The sequence below is a fragment of the Eurytemora carolleeae genome, unplaced genomic scaffold, assembly GCF_000591075.1.
Source record: "Eurytemora carolleeae unplaced genomic scaffold, Eaff_2.0 scaffold2048, whole genome shotgun sequence".
In the NCBI taxonomy this organism is placed as follows: domain Eukaryota; kingdom Metazoa; phylum Arthropoda; class Copepoda; order Calanoida; family Temoridae; genus Eurytemora; species Eurytemora carolleeae.
The window spans coordinates 1-21577 of record NW_019397938.1 but is presented as its reverse complement, the minus strand read 5'-3'; the positions used below and the strand labels follow the sequence as shown (position 1 = coordinate 21577).

The 21577-nt window shown below is 32.5% G+C and overlaps 2 protein-coding genes across 15 annotated transcripts; one reads left to right on the top strand and one right to left on the bottom strand.

Moving 5' to 3' along the window:
- The first annotated feature begins 4378 nt into the window (after nt 1-4378).
- On the top strand, nt 4379-11302 carry LOC111716399 (uncharacterized). Its single transcript, XM_023491851.1, has 3 exons — nt 4379-4813; nt 7353-7462; nt 10824-11302. Exons 1-3 carry the CDS (start codon nt 4504-4506, stop codon nt 10872-10874), a joined length of 471 nt encoding a protein of 156 aa, XP_023347619.1. The 5' UTR covers nt 4379-4503; the 3' UTR covers nt 10875-11302.
- Nucleotides 11303-13126: 1824 nt separating this feature from the next.
- LOC111716397 (uncharacterized) lies at nt 13127-21249 on the bottom strand. 14 transcript variants are annotated; one of them, XM_023491838.1, is made up of 9 exons: nt 21060-21249; nt 20916-20983; nt 17333-17402; nt 17229-17260; nt 15514-15648; nt 14553-14656; nt 14295-14429; nt 13483-13590; nt 13127-13239 (listed from the first exon to the last, which is right to left on the bottom strand). In XM_023491838.1, the coding sequence occupies exons 3-9, from the start codon at nt 17349-17351 to the stop codon at nt 13203-13205; spliced, it is 570 nt and encodes a 189-aa protein (XP_023347606.1). In that variant the 5' UTR covers nt 17352-17402; nt 20916-20983; nt 21060-21249; the 3' UTR covers nt 13127-13202. The 14 variants fall into 14 exon arrangements, 12 of the variants coding, with proteins under 12 accessions (XP_023347606.1, XP_023347610.1, XP_023347608.1 ...); XR_002768478.1 differs by lacking the exon at nt 13127-13239 and adding an exon at nt 13957-14090 and having other exon boundaries at nt 13483-13667; XM_023491840.1 differs by lacking the exon at nt 13127-13239 and adding an exon at nt 14041-14090 and having other exon boundaries at nt 13483-13667.
- Between the last annotated feature and the right edge of the window lie 328 nt (nt 21250-21577).

Genomic DNA, 21577 nt, shown 5'->3' with positions numbered 1-21577 from the left:
TTAAATGTCAATAGGTTAAACACTTCTGTTCGTTCCAATTAGAAATTAAGATTGAGAATGAAAAAATATAAAAAAAACCAGAATAAGAGGGTTCAGGGCTTAGCTTAACAACGTTTGTACTTATTTTAATTCGTTCATAGATTAAACGGCCGGTCAACCGATTAAAGGGATAGTTAGAGTTTATTTCAGGTGATCTTCCAAGCAAAGAATGCTTAATTTTCTATTCACAACTCTACCCTTGAAACCTTTTTTATCAACAATGTCGTTTTCCTATGTTTAAAATTGGTTAATTCTAAAAATTATTATATTTTTAACTGCAATCGAGAAACCGAAATTGAAAATTCAAACTTGATCAGACAACGATTTGAAGGATATCATTGTGAATCGGGCATTGTCATCTTTTCATGAAGCATCACTTGAAATTAAGCGTACAGTCCCTTTTAATTCTATTCATTAACTTTATGATATTTCGTTTTAATGGAGTTTTCCATTAAATTTTAGATTTTAATAAGCCTTTTATTATTAACTAAATGTTTTAATCTTTAATAAAAAATCACTTTTTTAATCTTTTTTTGAAAGCAAATTGATTGTTCTTTCTGTTTAATAACAGGTTATTATTAATATGTATCTTCAAAAAGTTTTGTTTGATGTTGGAATTTTCCGTAAATCTTTAAAAACTGCCAGTTGGTGGCATATTCCGTTAAAAATTCGTTTGACAACGGAAGTCTTGTCATCCCTAGCCAGGATTCAGGAATATTTTCTCATCCCTAGTCAGGATTCAGGAATATTTTCTCATATCATCCCTAACCAGAATTCAGGAATATTTTGCCATCCCTAGGCAGGATTCAGGAATATTTTCCCATCCCTAGCCAGGATTCAGGAATATTTTCCCATCCCTAGTCAGGATTCAGGAATATTTTCTCATCCCTAACCAGAATTCAGGAATATTTTCCCATCCCTAGTCAGGATTCAGGAATATTTTCCCATCCCTAGCCAGAATTCAGGAATATTTTCCCGTCCCTAGCTAGGATTCAGGAATGTTTTCCCATCTCTAGCCAGGATTCAGGAATATTATTCCATCCCTAGCCAGGATTCAGGAATATTTTCCCATCCCTAGCCAGGATTCAGGAATATTTTCCCATCCTTAGCCAGGATTCAGGAATATTTTCCCGTCCCTAGCTAGGATTCAGGAATATTTTCCCATCCCAAGCCAGTATTCAGGAATATTTCCCATCCCTAGCCAGAATTCAGGAATATTTTCCCATCCCTAGCCAGGATTCAGGAATATTTTCCCATCCCTAGCCAAGATTCAGGATTATTTTCTCATCCCTAGCCAAGATTCAGGAATATTTCCCCCCTAGCTTTGCAAGATTCAGGAATATTTTCCCATCCCTAGTCAGGATTCAGGAATATTTTCCCATTCCTAGCCAGGATTCAGGAATATCTCCCAGGATTCAGGAATATTCTCCCATCCCTAGGCAGGATTCAGGAATATTTTCCCATGCCTAACCAGGATTCAGGAATATTTTCCCATGCCTAGCCAAGATTCAGGAATATTTTCCCATCCCTAGCCAGGATTCAGGAATATTTTCCCATCCCTAGCCAGGATTCAGGAATGTTTTCCCATCCCTAGTCAGAATTCAGGAATATTTTCCCATTCCTAATCAGGATTTAGGAATATTTGCCCATCCCTAGCCAGGATTTAGGAATATTATTCCATCCCTAGCCAGGATTAAGGAATATTTTCCCATCCCTAGCCAGGATTCAGGAATAGAAAATATAGAAACTTGCTTTCTCTACTAAGCAAGGATTTAGTGTACTGAAAGAAGAGCTGACAGCTTGCAGGGATACATTTAAACAATATAGTCAAGATTAATTGTGCACAAAACATTGCTAAGGGAGTATGCACCAAAAAATGGCTAAGGGAGTATGCACCAAAACATAGCTTAGGGAGTATGCACCAAAAATAGCTTAGGGAGTATGCACCAAAACATAGCTTAGGGAGTATGCACCAAAACATAGCTTAGGGTCGGAGTATGCTCCAAAACACAGCTTAGGGAGTATGCATCAAAAAATAGCTTAGGGATTATGCACCAAAACATAGCTTAGGGAGTATGCACTAAAACATAGCTTAGGGAGTATGCACCAAAACATAGCTTAGGGAGTATGCACCAAAACAAAGAACCTTTTCAAATGGCCAACTGAAGGTTGTAATGCAAAGAAAGTTATTTCAGAGGTGCACGCATCTTTTGTACTGAAGTGTACTGTCTCTGGGCGGTAATGTAAACACAAGACGAATGTCACAGCCTTACATGGGATCCATCTTTAACTTAAATAATCAATGAAATATTCTGGTCATAGGAAACTATTACGTCAATTATCAAAATTATCAAAATTAAATGCTTTTAACCTCCTCGGATACTAAACGAACACTGATGCATCTATTCTTGTTTACAAATTCCGCCCAGAGAGAACTGGTTTCAATAGGTACGAGTATACGCAACTGCAATTAACTTTCCTTGCATTACAATTTTGCTAGTAATGGTTGAACTTTCTTTCAAATATTATTTACTATGTCAATTCTGTCAAATATTATTTATTGTGTCAATTCTTTTAAAAAGTAATAATTCTGATCAAAACTTCCGTGTATTCATTCAAAAGACTAATATATTAATCCTATTCTGCTCGCGCTAACGGCGATAAATTATTAACAATTCTGAGTCCGAATTTAATGAATTTGACCCGCGTCTCAAATCCGCCATAAACTGGTTTCAATTGAGCGCCGGTTAAAATCTTGAAACATTGAAAATAATTTTAAGTGTAACCAACCATATTTGAGCCGCGTCACTGAACACCTCTGAAAGATCTAAGTTTCTGGGTTTTTTTTATATTTTTGTCTTTGTCCAAAGACTTAACCTTTCAAGAAGTTGAATTATATTTCAAAGGCTAGTGGAGTTGATGAAATTCATAAAATCTTCTATTCAAGCCTCAAACCATGTCTTGACAAAATCTGGATATTTTTATTCGATCTGCAAAATGTAATTAAAGAAATTTTGATAACGAAAATAAAAGAATAAACGCGTCAATGGCATCTTATAGAGCCACTGTTAACGCACGCACCTCTGCCCCTTTATTAAAAGTAAATTGAACCTATTTGAAGCATAAAGTCTGACCGCGTCAACCTTATTTTACCGGCTAGTCCTGTCCATAGAGCTAGGTACAGTACAAGCTGGGACCGGAAAGGTTGAATCGGCTCGGAAATTCAAATGTTCTACGACTGGCCGTGAACGTGAGTTCTAGTGATCCCAAAATATCCAATTTTAAAGCAGAGTCTTATAAACCTCTGATCGACTAATAAACAATAAACGAGAAATCCTTGCTATCCTAGCTAAATCCTTGCTATCCTAGCTAAAACAATTTCAAATTTTAACTTTTCTGCAAAAGTTTCTTTCATACTTTTGCTTGGAAGAGTTTAACAACTATTAAGAAAAAAACCAACGTTATCCTCCTCAGAAGGGGTGAAAGGGTAATGTTGTGAATTGTGCATGCCAATTTTTTTTTATTTTTTTTTAGTAAAATAAAAAAATTTAAATGTTATGTTGGTAATGTATTGCATGATGAACCATTTATTCAAAACTCGGTTATATTCCAAATAAACAATAATAAATTCAAAAGTCAGAGAGATATCTGTTAATAAAAATACCCCTCTTTATCTTTTTAACCCCTAGAGAGGATAAAAAAAACTCCAGGGTAGATGGTTGACGAATATGTCAATACAACAAAATTATTATTCAAGATTTTATTTTATTTCGAGTGATAACAAGCGTTTTTCGTGTAACAAGTGTACAAGTTTATAAATAATTAAAGAGAAGCTTTTTTTAATTGACAGCTTCTCTTGACTTCTATGATATAAAAGATAAACATGAAATGCCATCTTTCCCACAGTCAAATACAATTAAATATTCTCATTTTTCTAACTGAAAATTACATAAAGAATGTTTTGCAATTTAATTTTCAATTTTTATAATTGATGAGAATTAATTCTGTCTTTCTCCTCGAGGTGCTTCTGCAGCAAAAGTATATTTTTTTTGGGGGGGGGGGGGTACCTTCCTATAACTCTGTTGTTTAATGTTCATAGTTATTATACAAAATACGTAATTATTATTAATTAAAAATTTTATAGAAAACTATAATTAAAGTAATTTACTTAAAAGAATCATGTGTACAAAATTGTCCTAAAAAGACTATTTCTTTTGGTTTTCCATAGAATATGACTTGAAAAAGGTTGCTAAATCAAAAAAAACCGAACGTGGGTCTAAGCAAAGATTTATTTTGTTTAAGAAAAAAAATATTCATACAGTGTGCCTCTGAGAGACGTGGCCAAAAAGTCTGGGTTAAATCAGAATGAAAAAAAAACAAAAATTGTTGAGTTTTGTTGTTGTGATAGGCCAACTCATAATAACATAAATCAAACTTAATTATTTTTTTCAGTTCTAAAATGCTATGATAAATGAGCAGGAAAAAGAAGAAGATAACGTGAACAAAAACAAAATGGCGTCTCCACGTGGAAGTATAGAACAGCTGATTTGTCAGCTGTCATGCGGAGTAATATGTGGCATAGTTTGCATGATGGTTACAGTGACAGGACAAGATGATTTTGGTGATGATGCAATGGATATGGATATGGATGCCATGATGGGAGGGGATGGAGGAAAGGTCCCTGGAGCTACCACTGCTAAACCAGTTATAATGCCTCAGCTAACGTACATTGAACAGAGTACCAGGGCCCTTCAGCAGCTTGCAATAGTCATAGGTACCATTTTTCAAATTTAAAGGGACTATAAACGTAATTTTTAGAGAGCCTCTATGCAAAGATACTCAATTTAAATCTTAATCGAATCAAAAATGTTGAAGATATCGTCGAAAAGTGTTTATTTCTGTGAATTTCTCCATTTTTTCTTATAAGCAAGAAATGCGCAAATTACTTTTGCAAAAACCACAAATGCACGGCTGAAATAAACAAATAACTTTACTTGAAATTACGCTTACAGTCCCTTGTCATATCCCTCTACAGTCCCTTGTCATATCCCACTACAGTCCCTTGTCATATCCCACTACCTTGTCATATCCCACTACCGCCATTATCAAAAATAAAAGTTGAAATTTTCCCTGAAAATTGAATTTTTAAATTAAAACCACCAATATGTTGTAAATTCAGGTTTCAAATTATTTTCTGAAATCAGATTTCTAAATTTTACTTTCACGAAAACCAAATTTCTAAAATGAAAGTTTGTAGAAGTCTCAATAACTCAGAATGATAACATATTTTCACAAGTTTATTTATTCATATTAAAGTACTTTTTGAAAAAGTATATTTACAGAAATTTTACAGTTATAATTTTATTTTATGGGTCAAATAGTAATTGATTTTTTTTGCCTAGACCAAAAATTAAATTTGCATTTTAAAGAGAAGATTTGCTATAGTTTTTTTTTTAAATTTCAATTTAATTCTATGTCTTAAATGAAATCCCAAAATTTTGAATCTTTCCGAAAATAAAATTATATCATTTGCAAATTTTTTTGAATCAAAAAATTTCCTTTTTATCTCTATGTGAAGGGGGAGGGGGGGGGGCGATGCCCAGTTGCAGAAACTACATGCCCCCCCCCTCCAGTTACACCTTTGCTTTTAAATTATGTTAAGTATGTTATGTACAATGTTTACATTGAGTTCTCTTGACACAATTCAAGCTATAAATACTGCAGGAACACCAAATTGTAAATATTTTTTTTCTTCAAGAATATACAGAGTAAGCTAACAAGGATGAGACTTCAGAGACGACTGTACGAACTTTGTACTGTCTGTTGCTTTATATACATGGTTCTCTACAACTGTTTACTTGATTCTTTCTTTGGCAAATCATACTCAAGGGATGGAAGACTTAATTTAACCATTTAACCTTCAATGTAATGAATTCTAAACTTTTCTTTATAATTTTGCAGTCTCAGTTCAACCACTTTACCTATCCAGTTTCTTCATTAAAAAAAATAGATGAAACTATTGTTTCCTGTTTCCGGTGCCCTTGAAGTACTGTGGGGGGGGGGACAAATCAAGTTCTATACTCACTCATTCAAGCATAAAAATAAAAAAATGTTTAAAAACAAAATATTTGAAAAATTTAATCATGAAAGGTCATGAGGGGACAGACATAACTTGCTTTATTTAGCAAAATTTTGAAAAGTTTTAATTTTGATCTTTTGTCGCAGCTTCCTTTTGGTTGTAATTAAACAGCCACATAAACCAAGTTTGTAACTTCAACTTTTTCATGCAGTTTGCAATACTTTTTGGTCTCAATACAATAGTATTTAATTATATAGGTTTTATAACAAAACTAGCTAAAGTACCAGACGTTGCCCGTGAAATAAAAAAAATGAATTTAAAAAGAAATAAAAAATTTAATTTTTGAAAAAAAATTCTAATTCCTATTGAATTTTTTTTATGAAATGAGCACTAAACCGTTCTGAATAAATGACACGAAATACACGAAACATTATAAACTATATAATAGATTAAACAGGACATTCATATATATGTTCCCTCTGGCCGGCCAAACGGCTGGACCAAATGGGCTGACATTTTTTTTGGACAGCCTGGGGGTGACATAAAACGATTTTTTTTCTTAAATTTTAAAAATTATTTTTTTTTACTTTTAAATAGTATGTCCACGGGCAACGCCGGGTCTTCAGCTAGTTTACACAAAAACATATTAGATTAGGCGATACTAAGTTCCACGGTTTGATATAAATGGGTATCTCCGCCTGCTATGTCTGATATAGTTTCTGGCGTCCATTCGGTTAGATTCTATAGTCAGTATAATGCCTTTATCTTGAGTTTTAACATGGCCAGTCCCCTCCATATTGTAGAAAAGCAGTTGGCCTAGGTCGATGCCACGCTGTAGCTACACATGGCTTGGGTTCTATCTATAGCATAACGGATAAACACGCCCGTCAGAAAAAAAAAAAACTGCTGGGGCTGTATTCATGATGATGATCATATTCAGGTGTCGGGTTCATTTTCGGATTCCTGTTCATGATGATGATTATATTCAGGTGTCGGGTTCATTTTCGGATTCCTGTTCATGATGATGATTATATTCCGGTGTCAGGTTCATGGTTGGATTCCGGTTCATGATGATGGTTATATTCAGGTGTTGCGTTCATGGTTAGATTCCTGTTCATGATGATGGTTATGTTCAAGTGTCGTGTTCATGAATGGATTCCTATTCAAAATGATGTTTATGTTCAGGTGTCGGGTTCATGGTTGGATTCCTGTTCATAATTATGGTTATGTTCAGGTGTCGGGTTCATGGTTGGATTCCTGTTCATGATGATGGTTGGGTTGGAGAAGGCCTGGGACAACCTTGAGGCTAAGTACAACAAGGCATTCGGTCTGATTACTGTACAGGTGAGGTTAAAGGGACTGATTACTGTACAGGTGAGGTTAATGGGACTGATTAATGTACAGGTGAGGTTAAAGGAACTGATTGATGTACATGTGAGGTTAAAGGGACTGATTACTGTACAGGTGGGGTTAAAGGGACTAATTACTTTACAGGTGAGGTTAAAGGGACTGATTACTGTACAGGTGGGGTTAAAGGGACTGATTACTGTACAGGTGAGGTTAAAGAGACTGATTACTGTCAGTGATGTTAAAGGGACTGATTACCGTACAGGTGAAGTTAAAGGGACTGATTACCGCACAGGTGAGGTTAAAGGGACTGATTACCGTACAGGTGGGGTTAAAGGGACTGATTACTGTACTGGTGAGGTTAAAGGGACTTATTACTGTTCAGGTGAGGTTAAAGGGACTGATTACTGTACAGGTGAGGTTAAAGGGACTGATTACTGTCAGGTGAGGTTAAAGGGACTGATTACCGTACAGGTGAGGTTAAAGGGACTGATTACTGTACAGGTGAGGTCAAAGGCTCTGTGAACGTATGTTCAAGTGCCGCCTCTGATTTACAATGCTTTGTCGGATTAACCTTGAAATAGATATCCATGATTTTGTTTATGAAAATTGTTTATTGTTATTTGGTGTTTTTTCTTTTCAATCCAGTAAAATAACGCTCACTTCCAAATCTTTAGATATAGGTTCTGTTGTTACTGTTGTATATCGGATATACCCTAAATATAGGTTCTGTTGGTACTGTTGTATATCGGATATACCCTAAATATAGGTTCTGTTGGTACTGTTGTATATCGGATATACCCTAAATGAAGGATAACTTTGTATGAAAAAGAAGAGGACTCGTAAAAGATTTTTTTTGAAAATTAAGGTCCACAGTTTAAATATTATTTAACGAAGAGTTCCAGATCAGTCGTATAATCTAATGTGCAAGGAGGGTTTCCAACACATGAGGATTTAACTAATACGCAAAAGCGAGTCCTGTATGCTCCGTGCAATTCCGCGCTATTCCGCGTAATTCCGCGCAATTCAAGAACAATTGCGCGTAATTCCGTACATGGAATTCCAATTGAAACCCCTAATGATAAGCTAACAGACTGGAAGATTTTATTCGAACTTTTTAAATGTAATCGAAAATTATTTAGGGAGGAAAAACTGTCACCGAAAAAAGGAAAAGCCAAATTCGTTTGAAATTCAAAGTAACATTTGTATAATTGTTAAAAATATATTTTTGAACTAAAAAACAGATAATTTATAGATTTTGATTTAATCTAAAACGTTCTTATACTCAGATGTATCATTTTAATCAGAAATCATTACAATGAGCTTATAAACTAAAATTATAATATTTTTATCATTTAATTTTCCTAACACTTCATAAAAACCTTTCAAAAGTTGTTTTCTTTATATATAAACTTTTCACCCGATTAGGCGACTTCTTAATTTAGAGTGGATTGTCAAAATAAGTATAAAGCAGGCCCCACTTCTCTTCTAAAAACTAACTATTTTACCAGTTTTGATGAAATTAATAATGAACAAAGAAAATTCCATTAAAAGGAAATTATTCTGTATATCACCAGTATTTTACTTAACTAGGTATATTCTAAAAAAACATTTTTGATTATTTCGTTGGAATTAATCGTAAATATCAATACAATGAAGAGACGACTTTCGATTTATTTTTTTAATTTTTACCAAGCTTTCAAACAGAACGATGAACATAAACATGTCAACAAAGAGAAGCTGTCAATTAACAGCTTCTAATTGTTAACTTCTAAACTTGTAATTAGAAGAAAGCTTGTGTTAAATCAAACTTAAAAAGTCGTTTTCATCATATTGATATAAACGACCACCACTTTATTGAACATTTAACCATATCCAGGGGGCGGGCATAACTCTCCTAATTTTGCCTGGCTAGGTTTATACTGTACAGTTAAATTTGTCGAAAAATGTTTCCTTATGACTGAGTTAGTATCATAGAGTACAGTGGGTTTAATCCTAAGTACATCTATTTGTACGGTATTGAGTGGACAGTTAATTTTAATATTTTTCAACAATGAGATATTGTAGTGTAAAAAATTGTGTAAACAACGATGTATCATTTGTCATATTTATACATCAAAAATGGGATTTAGAGGGGGGATCAAATTGAATCTATGTAGGAAAGTCCCGGGAAAAAAAGTTTCTGGAAAAAAAAACAGCTGGAAATAAAAACTTTGGAAAAAAGTCCGAATTTTATCAAGTCCTTGGAAAAATTGTCAGTGGAANCCCCCCCCTCCACGCACTTTTTCATGTTCTTCCTCGAACACATTTTTTATTGGCTTAATTCTATTCACATCATTGTTCATCAATTTTTAATATATTTCTTCTTTATAATAATTCTTATTCGTTTCTTTAGCCACTTAAATATTTTTTGGAAGTAAAAATAATTTCATTTTTTCATTTTTACCAAGCATGAACCAGAATTAATGAATAAGAGAAGTAGTTGAACTAGGTAGTTTTTTTGAACCATTTCCAGAGCTAGCACAAGTGACTAGCTGGTTAAACTATTTAGCAACATTTTTTTATATTTAAGTAATATTTCCGTAATTCCACATCAAAATAAAAAAGTAAAAATTTGTTTTAAAGTGACATGTTTTAAATTCTCATGGGTCAAAATTTATATCCGTGCTCTTGAGCTTTTTTTGAGTTTTAAACAAACAAGGAATGGAGTCTTTGACACAAACTCTGCTTTTCAAATCTTTATATCTTTGCCAAACCTTGGTAAACCTTAGATATTTCAAACTATGAATTCAGTGAGATCAAAATAATAAATTTTGCATTGCAAAAGATATAGGGATTAAAAAAATTTATTTTGTGGCAAAGACTCAATTCCTTTGCCAAAATATTTCTATATTATAGTTCTGGTTATACTAATATTAGTTTTCTGTGACCTAAAACCTAAAGCTACAGAAGAAATTGAAAGTCGACCCGTTCTTGAAAATCGATGCATGAGTTCTATAACTGTCTAGAGCTTTCGCAGGAAGTGGTAATATGTAATGTCTCATGTTAATAGCTCATCTGTAAAGAATGCAAGCCTTTCGGAAATTTAAAAAGAATATTAGTAAAAACTGGCTAAAGTTCCCGGCTTTTAACCGTGGAAATTAGAAAAAATCGAATTTTGGAAACAAAATGTCAACTATTTTTTCGCCCATGATACCCCAAGTCTAGGTACCCAGAGACTCGAGTTCCCTAAAAATATTCATCCAATTTAGTTCAGCCGTTTGGCCAGCTATAGCTGACCTATAAATATATATACATAGACATGATTGAAGAGCTTTACTATATAAATCAAGCTGTCAAACTATTGTTTTTTTTTCAGGTTGAGGATCCCGCTGCTCTTGTAGGAACATTTAAAAGATACAAAAACTAGAAGGAAAAAGGGATGTACGCAAATATAGGAAGGTCAGCTCTGCAAATTTCGTACCGGCCCGGTCTATCCTTGTACTGTTCTGGGATCAATTCCTCTTCATAATTGACTAAATTTACATGTTTAAAAGGGATTGCTCTACAAAATTCGTACCGGCCCGGTCTATCCTCGTACCGGCCTGACCTGTGGTTAAATCTAGAAAAAGTTAGACTAACGAACATAGAAGAATATAATGCAGAAGAAATGCAACGGTGTACTCTTGCTTGAAAAATGGGCGTTTCGCGCAATTGGAATTTTATTAAAAGTTTTATTTCTCAGTTTTTTGAGAGTTTTTTTTTATTTATTACTTTGAACAATGTATGCCTGAGCCAGGTTTGCTCATTTATTAATACCAAATAGATTATGATGTAATACAGGTGGCAACAGAGAAATCGACCAATTATACACAATGTTACAATTGTCAAATATTCTACCATTAGTTGACATGCTTTCCAAGATTAAGTAAAAAAGTGTCAAAACAGAACATAAAGAACTCAAAATTGCACTTATTTCACTTAAATATCACCATTATTAATAATTTAGTCGGACACAGAAACTAAGTTGACACTTGTGACGTAAGAAAACAGCTGTACTGAGTGTTCAAATTCTAAGCTGCCATCTATTGTACTAGAATCTAATTTATCAATACTTTAATTGTTAAATCTTTAGATTAAAAAAATGTTTTGTTAGAAATTCGGTAAACAAATCCGATTGTAAAGGCTTTGGCCTGGGGGGGGGGGTCAATTTGTTTTGCACATTTGAACACGCTTGGCCAAAGGGATTTTCAAAAATGTATAATTTGTTTGCAATTTGCGCATTTTTTTACATTTTTGCTTTATAATTAGATTTCGCAATAAACATTTGGATTTTTGCAAGTTTGCCATTTTTTTTGCGGATTATTGAAGTAGAGCCCAAGGGCTTTTTAAAATGGTATCAAATGTTAAAGATTTGTATCACAATAAGAAAATAAAGGGGGGGGGTCAATTTGACCCCCCCCCCCAAAGGAGCCAATTAGTAAACCAGACGTCAGGCTTAGGGTTAAACTACTGCAATTACATTAATTCTTTAGTCCCCGTCTGTTATATAAACCATTACCTTTTTTGAACATATGTAAAATTTTATTTAAAGGAATTGAGTCTTTGTCACAAAATCTGATATTCTAGTCTCCTTCTTTGCAACCTGATGGTATAAACCTTTGATATATCAAGCTTAGATTATTACATAACTCATAGTTTAAAAAATATAATGTCTACGCCATCAGGTTGCAAAGATATATCTATATATTTATATGAAGAATGTCCAACATTAAACAGTGTCCAGCAATAACCAATTTAAAAAAAACAATAGAACATGTTCTAGACTTATTTTAACAAATATATTAATAAATTAACAAAAATTAACAAATATATATATATATATATATATATATATATATATATAAAGTTGTAATCTCTGTTTGGGGGTCGGTCTGTCTGTTTGTTTTCTGATCATAGCTCAAAAACCCCTGGACTGATTTGTCTCAAACTCGGGAGAGCTACGGAAATGGTTCTAAAATGAACATTTAGTTTCCCAGTAAAATCGTTAAAGTGCGGGGAAACAGCGGGAGTCACTATGAGTACCCTGGGCAGCCCAGGGTTCCCAAACTAGTAAACTATAAAATCAGAGTTTGTGGCAAAAACTCAATCTCTACATGTAATGAAAATTATTAGACAATAAAAGTCTTTTTAAATGCAGAGTCTAATTTAATTTGCTACAACATTGGACTAAATAAAATGTAAACGAATAAATTCGAAAAAAAGATGTTAAAATTGAAAGAAATTTTGTTGTTAATACTTAATAAACAAAAGAATTATGTGATCTTTGCATTGTAAATTGTTATATTCTTAATTCTATGAGTTTTTCATTATTTTGCAATGGAAAACGATCTAAAGTAATAAATTTTAATTAGTTTTTTTTTATGTATACTTCTATCGAGATCTTGCTTTTAGTTGTGCACACTCCCGTATATACTATATTCCTCGTAGGAAGATGTTGTGAGATAGAGGACGACATTTAATTCATTCAATATCGGAGATGCTATATCAATTGGACAATTGACAATCTGAACTAATATTAGGATTTTGCTTATTGCTAATTTTATTCTGAAGCTAGAGGAGTGACACAATGCTTTTTATCCCCAACAGTAAATTCTCTTCCATGATTTTTTTAACCATTAATAACATACGTTATTTTATTCTATATTTTATTTCTAATTCTTCAAATATTAATCTTATTTATTGTGCCAAAAAATTATTAAAAAATATTTTCTCTGTAGAGCTCCGGTGTCGCCCTGTAGATCAAAACAAATAAAATTGTTAATGTAATAACAAAATAATGAATTATGTTTCTGAAAAAAAAGTATAATTTTTGAAAAAGAATGAAAATTTAAACATATTGAATTGAAATTGAAATTATAGCTAAACTAAGTTTAAAGAAATTGTATTACAGAAAAAAAAACTCTGGTTTCTGCTATTCTTAATTAAAAGCTTTTTCTTAATTAATTAATGGTTAATTAATTTGTTTTGTTTTATCCCTGATAATGTTTTTAGAGGATATCTTTACGTTGATGGATATATAATCAGTATATCCAACTAGAACTAGATACAGATTACTCCTCATACCTCCCATATATGTACTCCAGCTAGAAATATATAATCAGTATATCCAACTAGAACTAGATACAGATTACTCCTCATACCTCCGATATATGTACTCCAGCTAGAAATATATAATCAGTATATCCAACTAGAACTAGATACAGATTACTCCTCATACCTTTCTTATATGTACTCAAGCTAGAAATATATAATCAGTATATCCCACTAGAACTAGATACAGATTACTCCTCATACCTTTCTTATATGTAATCCAGCTAGAAAAACATAAATCCATAGAATAAAAATGATTTAGAGAGTTTTTCACTTGGAAGTTTTATTCGTCTGAAGACGACCAGCCCAGTAATAACAGTTGATGCATGGAATATAGATAATATAGAGGATTTTTTCACCTGAAAGTTTGATTTGTTTGAAAACGACCAGCCCAGTGAGAACAGCTGATCCATAGAATAAAGATCAGTTAGAGGATTTTTCACCTGGAAGTTTGATTTGTTTTAAGGCGAACAGTCCAGTGAGAACAGCTGATCTACAGAATAAAGATGATTTAGAAGATTTTTCACCTGAAAGTTTTATTCATTTGAAGACGACCAGTCCAGTGAGAACAGCTGATCCATAGAATAGAGATGATTTAGGGGATTTTTCACCTGGAAGTTTGATTTGTTTTAAGACGACCAGTCCTGTGAGAACAGCTGATGCATGGAATATAGATAATTTAGAGGATTTTTTTCACCTGGAAGTTTGATTCGTTTGAAGACGACCAGCCCAGTGAGAACAACTGATCCATGGAATGTAGATATAGAATTCAGAGGATTTTTTTTCACCTGGAAGTTTGGTTTGTTTCCAGACAACCGCCCAGTGAGAACAGCTGATCCATAGAAAAAAGATGATTTAGAGGATTTTTCACCTGGAAGTTTGATTTGTTTCAAGACGACCAGTCCAGTGAGAAAATCAGATCCATAGAATAAAGATGATTTAGAAGATTTTTCACCTGGAAGTTTGATTTGTTTGAAGACGACCAGCCCAGTGAGAACAGCTGATGCAAAGGGTAGATATATATGTTTCCTCTGTGGATTGAACCATCAGCACATCTGCCTTTAAGGGACTGTAATCCTGTGACCCTCCATGCAAAGATGACAATGCCCGATTACAAAAAATTGTCGATTTTAAAGTGTTTAATCCGGATTATTCCCATTTGTTTTTAAGCAGTAGAAATGCGCAAATCGCTTTTGTAGCGAAACCACATTTGAAACTATTCAGTTTTTAAAATTATAATAATTGATATCTCATCCATGCTTGATCAGACAAAGCTTTAAAAGATACCGTTGTGAATCGGACATTGTCATCATTGCATGAAAGGTTTTGAAACATTCGATAGGATTAACAGGTTTTGACACTTTTTAATATTCGATATGTTTTTCATTTGGTCACAATTGTTTAAGCAATGTAAGAAATATCTGATTGGCCTTTCCCCCCCCNTGGGGGTGGGGGAGTTTAAAGTATCAGGAAAATTAATACTTTTAATCCTGACCCTCCTACTTGAAAACCAGGATATGATGTAGTTTTAAAGATAAGTATGACAAATTGTACATTTTTAGAAAGCTCTTGAATACACCAATTCAGCTTTAACAAAAATAATGGTTTTGCAAAAAAAATGTGCACAACTAAGCAAAAAGATGAAATTTTCTGATAGTTTCATGTTTTGCATTTCTGTCACTTTCCGGTTTGTTTTCTGGCAAAACCAAGTAAACTGTATCTCAACATTTTGGTTCATCCTGACTCCTGAGAGTTTTAGAATTGCAAAATAATTTGTCATTTGTGCAAACCAGTTTTGCAATTTTTCAAAGATACGCAGAAACTTTAAATGTATACTTAAGTTATAAATAATATCATCATGTAATGCTATATATTTCTCTGATAATATATCTAAATTATAATTAACTGAAAACTACCTGCCCCTGAAGTAAAAGCAAGGATACAGTAGTTTGTAGGCATGGACCACCACATGACAGTTTTATGGTCCACACATCAATATTTAAACTCCGGGATAGCTGTGGACCACAAGAAGATATAAGTATGGGCCGGATCTGAAAAATAAAAAAAACAATGCGAAATAAAAATAAATTCTATGTTTTAACCCGATTTTTCGAAAAAAAATGAGAGACATTATTAATTATGATATTTAACAAAACTTGCAATGCTGATCTCTCAGAGAAGAGAATTCCACAAGTGTGTTTGCGCAATTAATTGTTACAGCTACAACGAAATATCGCGAAAACAATTTTCGCAAAATTTAGGGAAAAAGTTTTTGATATACGAACGAAAATGTTCGCAATATTTCGCGAACATTTTCGCTGGCGGGAAACCCTATTTCTATCTACTCTCTTGGGTCCATATAAAGCTTTTTAACAGTTTTCAGTTTATACCCGTGGCCCCTTTCAGTTTTAGTAACAATTTCATCTTTATCAATACGAAACCAGTTTTGCACGAAACTGCGCATTCATTCGAAATAAATAATTTTTTTTGCACGAAATTTCGCATGAATACGAAATTTATTCGCATGAAATTTTGCAATGCCCCTGAATACGAAAAAATGAAATTTTTGTACAGCAGTATATATATATCTGCAAGATTTTAATATTTGGACAGTATGGCGTGAATAAGTTTCAGTAAAAAGCAACTTCCATCTAACCCTGCTCGTCTCCAAGTTAACCCTATTNTGACTTTTCTTACATACCCAAAGCCCTCCCTTTAGGCCTAAATCCGGGCTTTAATACTAACTGCCTGAGTCCTCAGGCAAACTGCCTGAATGACTGTTTTTTCCTGTAACAAACTAAATCTTTGTTTTGACCCACTTTCACTTGTCAGATTTGATAAAATTTAGCTTTTTGGAAAGCCTTTGACAAGGAAACGAATTGCACAAGTTTTGCGAAAGAAAATTGCAAATTTGTTGCAAACAACCTGTCAAAAGAAATTTGCACATTTTTAGATTTTCTTGATTAAAATTTAGGTTATTTAAAATTTTGCAAAACTTTTTGTATATTTGAAATGGCATGGTCAAGGGCTTTTCAAAAATGTATAATTATTCATTTTTTGGACAAGTTTTTTTTTGCAAACATTTTTACTATATAACTGGATTTTGCAATAAAAAATTCAATTTTTGCAAATTTGCAAATTTGTTTGCAGATTCTAAAAGTAGAGCACAAGAGCTTTCCAATGATGTATCATTTGTCATATTTGGAAATCAAACATGGGATTTAGAGACCACCCCCCCCAGCATATCCTGGTTTTAAAGTACCCCAGCAGAGATAGGGTTAATGATAAGTGAATGTGATTATGATTTATTAATTCCTGAGTAACTCAGTTACTACTTGAGGTTATTGCCAGTAAACGGTGTAAAAGTCGGTACGGTGTAATAGTTTTTACGCATCAATGCGCAAATACATCGAAATTTCGTGCAATTTTTACTCAAAACGTAAGCAAATCTTTGCGCAATTTTTGAACAATTTTCGTGCAAAAAATTTCGACTGGAAACCCTATGGGTGACATAGGCTAAACAAATTTGATTTTTTTCTTCAAATATCAAAATTTAAAAAAAATGGTTTAAACAAAATTTTTACAGGCAACACCGGGCCCTTCAGCTATTTTTATATAAAAATGTTCATTCCTGTTTTAGAGGCTGCGCCATTAGTTCCTGACCTAAAAAATTTAAAAAAAAGTATTTTTATAAAAAAAACCATCTGTGTATGCAGCAACAAACACATTTCCTACCTGATTCTTGTATTGTCATTTACTGAGCTTGGCTCAGCTGATGTCAAGCGCGCGCTCTCCGTGAACCATTCTAAAATTACTTTATGGCGTCAAAATAAAAGACGACGTTAAAGTCAGATAAACAAAGGCTTTTTTGTTATCATTCTATTCATACTGGGCCTTATCAGAAAAGAGTGATTTACATTTTTTTATTTGAAGATCTTATGCACTTTTATCTTTTAGGACGGATATCCCAACAAAAAAATTCAACATAATAAATGTAATGGGTAAAAAATGGCTAATAGAAAAGGTTGGTTAAAGGTAGGTGTATTGAGAGGAATCAGTTTCAGGTTTCCTTTCAATAAGACCCAGACAACAAGTTTTGTCGATGGGTAGACTTGTGAATATAATGAGCAAGTTTTCTTTATAGATGTTTATTTTCAATCTTCTCATTTACACTAAACACTCGTCTAAAGCACATAACTGAAATATACAAAATAGTTAAGATATATAACTTGATAAATATGCATACACTTATGCATACAATCTAAAGGTTATTTAAGGTTTACAACTATTACCTTTTTATATTGATAAATTCATCTTGGAAAACATCTCCACACCTGTTAGGTGTGGAGTTCAAATGGAAACTACCTGCTTTGTATTGTAAGACAGACAAACAGTAATGTCGTCTTTTATAAATATATCAAAGCTAAACAGTAGGACTGGGTGCACGTTTAGAATTTTTAAGTCATTCGTTAAAAAAGCCAAAATTTTAAGAACCAATTGTGTTGTTTGTTAACAGCAGTTTTCGTTCATTTGAAAAGGTATCGTTTGTTAAAGATGTCAATTTATTAGTGTCGGTAACGGAAGATAATTTGGAATTAGTTATTTGCAATCGGCCTTTAACAAGTTGTTGCTGATTAATTCATATAAAAATAGCATGGCAACTGAAGACAATATAAAAACATCAAAACACATTAAAAATTTGTCATTTTTTTAAAACACATTCGTTTGTTCTTTTTCATTTCACAATTTTTTATTTTTTTCATGAATGTTACTTTCAGTGAGACCTTTTTTGTGGAACACAATTTTGTGGTTCCTTTAATCTAACATGTCCAAAATACTTGAAAGAAAACGAACAAAGATTTTGCACAATAGTTTTTTCATTTTTTTGTTTATCGTTCGCGAATGACCCATTTTGTCGTTTTTTTATTCTATCATTCAAAAAAAATATTTCGTTCTTTCTTAAAATTATCATTCATTTTTGTTCTATTTTGTTCGTTTTTGCTGACGATCATTTAGTAAAATCGTTTATTCAGTAAAATTGTTCATTCTGTAGAAATGTTTGTTCTATAAAATTGTGTGTTTATTAAAACGACAATACGCTCTTAAAAATCTGTTTAAAAAGTTATTAGTTGAAAAAAAAACAATCGTTTTTTCCAAGTCTTTAACCCTATTCCTGCTGGGGGGGGGGTCAATTTGACCCCCCCCCCTGTAGTTTTTTTTACATAACTCAAAAAGTATTGGTCTGAGGCTGTTGAAATTTTCTGACTTTTCATACATACCCAAAGCCCTCCCTTTAGGCCTAAAACCGGGCTTTAATACTAACTGCCTGAGTCCTCAGGCACACTGCCTGAATGACTGCTTTTTCCTGTAACAAACTAAATCTTTGTTTTTACCCACTTATACTTGTCAGATTTTGATAAAATTTAGCTTTTTGGAAAGCCTATGACATAAGGAAACGGATTGCACAAGTTTTGCGAAAAAAAATGCAATTTTTTTTGCAAACAACCTGTCAAAGGAAATTTGCACATTTTTAGTTTTTCTTGATTAAAAATCTGGTTTTTTAAAATTTTGCAAAATTTTTTGCATATTTGAAATGGCATGGTCAAGGGCTTTTCAAAAATGTATAATTTTTCATTTTTTGAACAATTTTTTTTTGCAAACATTTTTACTTTATAACTGGATTTTGCGATAAAAAATTCAATTTTTGCAATTTCGAAAAGTAGAGCACAAGAGCTTTCCAATGATGTATCATTTGTCATATTTGGACATCAAACATGGGATTTAGAGGGGGGGGGTCAAATTGACCCCCCCCCCCCAGCATATCCTGGTTTTCAAGTACCCCAGCAGGGATAGGGTGAAATCTTTTGGAAAATTTGTTTGTTCAGTAAAAAAACTATCGTTTCAAGTTTCTTGGAACGATTTTAAATCTTTAGTTTTTAAAAAACGACAAATTTTTTATCTTTTGTGAAAGATCCATTTTTTTTTTTTTCTAAATCACACCCTTTTCCAACGAAAAATCGTTAGCTCGTTAAAAAAGGATGCTGTTCTCTAAGCATTGGAACAAAAGATGTCAGATGAAATTACAGAACTTGTTTCCAAAACAAAAATGTCTACCATGCAAGTATGGCACTGCCAGATTCACAATGTTACCCTAGCTGGAATACTGTGGAAGATATTGTATTCTGATTACACAAAAAGTATAAATGTACAAGATCCTTTGCAAATATCTATTTTTAAAATTATAAACATTGATGATTCATACTTGATCAGACCTTATATTTATGGGTATCCTTGTGAATTAAACCTACAGTCTCTACGATAAACCAAATAGATTCTTGTATAATAGATGGCAACGTAGAATTTGTATACTCTCAGTACAGCTGTATTCTGACGTCACAAGTGTCAATTCAGTGTTTGTGTCCGACAAAAGTATAAATAATAGTGACTTTTTAGAAAAAAAGTGCTTATCTTACAGTAAAATAAGTGCAATTTTATGTGTTCTTTATTTTCTGTTTTTACACTTTTTTATGTAATCTCGGGAGACATGTCAACTAATGTCAGAAAATTTCGTTTTCCTTGTTTATTTGACACTTGTGACGTCGTGTATAATAGGTCCATTTTTCGGTTATCTATTGTACTTGATAATCTATTTAGGATAAACATATTAAAAAAAAAACCATTTAACGTGCCTTTAACACAATTTTATTCCACATTCAAAGTTAAGCCTCGTTACAGTTAAAAAGAAAATTGAAAAAATAAAAATTAAAAATCTGTGTATTTAAATTAAATGAGACATTGCAGCTTTGCAGGGTATAAGTTTAATTATATTATATCAAACGTGTTTTATAAGAAACACGTTTAACATAAAAGCTGAAAAAGATTTTAAATTAATCTTCCTCGAACAAATCTTCGTATTGTATAAAACTCATGTCTTTTCATCCCATTTATCTTTTGTACATTATGATAACATCTATTCATTATTATTCCAAGTATGAAATATTAATAGAATGTTAGATTAAAAGATTCATAATCACAATTGCGCAGTATCAAGTTGAAGTAGAGACAAAAAACAAATTCTATTATAAGTAAAAAAATTAGAAACATTTTTTTCACATCATTTTTAAGTCATAAATTCTGTGTGCTTCGCGGCCGAACAATTTGTTCACTAGTTTGTATTCTTTTCTAAAGATGGTTTGGCCGCGAAGCATGCACATTGCACACCGAATTTGTAGGTTTAATGGCCATTATTTCCAGAGAAACTACTTCGAGGATGGGAAAGGACTGAAAAAAGATAAAAATTAAAAATATTAATACAAACCTGTAGATTTAGATTTTATTACTTTACTTCTCAAGGATATCTTCGTTTCTCTTTCCAGTGGCTTATATCTATATAATTGCAAATTAAAACTTATACATAATTTTTAATAAGATATAGTTATCTTATAATCTTCTTTATTCAAACCTTGACCAATATCGGTGGGAGTCAAATCCATTCGCCTAAAAATAAAAGCAATCTTAAATATATGTAAAAAGTAGTGAGGCTAAATATGTAAGTATGTATGTTATAAGAATGTAGAGACTTTTTGTTTCATTTTCTTTTTTCATCTTTGTGAACGTCCCAACTTGCTCGTGTTTTTTTTTCAATCGTTCAGAAAAACTTGATTTCGTTCATTTATTAAAAAAATCATTGGTGCAGTAAAAAAACGATAGTTTTTTTTCAAAGGTTTGTTGGAAAAAATCGTTCATTCAGTTAAAAACCTATTGTTTTTGTGTTCCAAAAACTCGTTTAGTAAAAAAAGATCATTTTTAAAGTGCGTTCGAACGATTTAAAATCGATTTTCAATTCTATGAACGAAAAACGAAGAGCTTTGGGAACCAAACCTTTCTTGAAGTTGTTAAATGACCTTTCAAAAATGTATAATTTTTAATTTTTTGAACAATTTTTTTTTTGCAAACATTTTTACTTTATAACTGGATTTT

Coding starts and splice junctions, on each gene's coding strand:
- LOC111716399 (XM_023491851.1), top strand. CDS start 4,504: ATGATAAATGAGCAGGAAAAAGAAGAAGATAACGTGAACAAAAACAAA. Junction 4,814..7,352: donor GCAGCTTGCAATAGTCATAG/GTACCATTTTTC, acceptor GGTTATGTTCAG/GTGTCGGGTTCATGGTTGGA. Junction 7,463..10,823: donor TCGGTCTGATTACTGTACAG/GTGAGGTTAAAG, acceptor TTTTTTTTTCAG/GTTGAGGATCCCGCTGCTCT.
- LOC111716397 (XM_023491838.1), bottom strand. Junction 14,430..14,552: donor CAAACAAATCAAACTTCCAG/GTGAAAAATCTT, acceptor TCTATGGATCAG/CTGTTCTCACTGGGCGGTTG. Junction 13,591..14,294: donor CAAACGAATCAAACTTCCAG/GTGAAAAAAATC, acceptor ATATATTTCTAG/CTGGAGTACATATATGGGAG.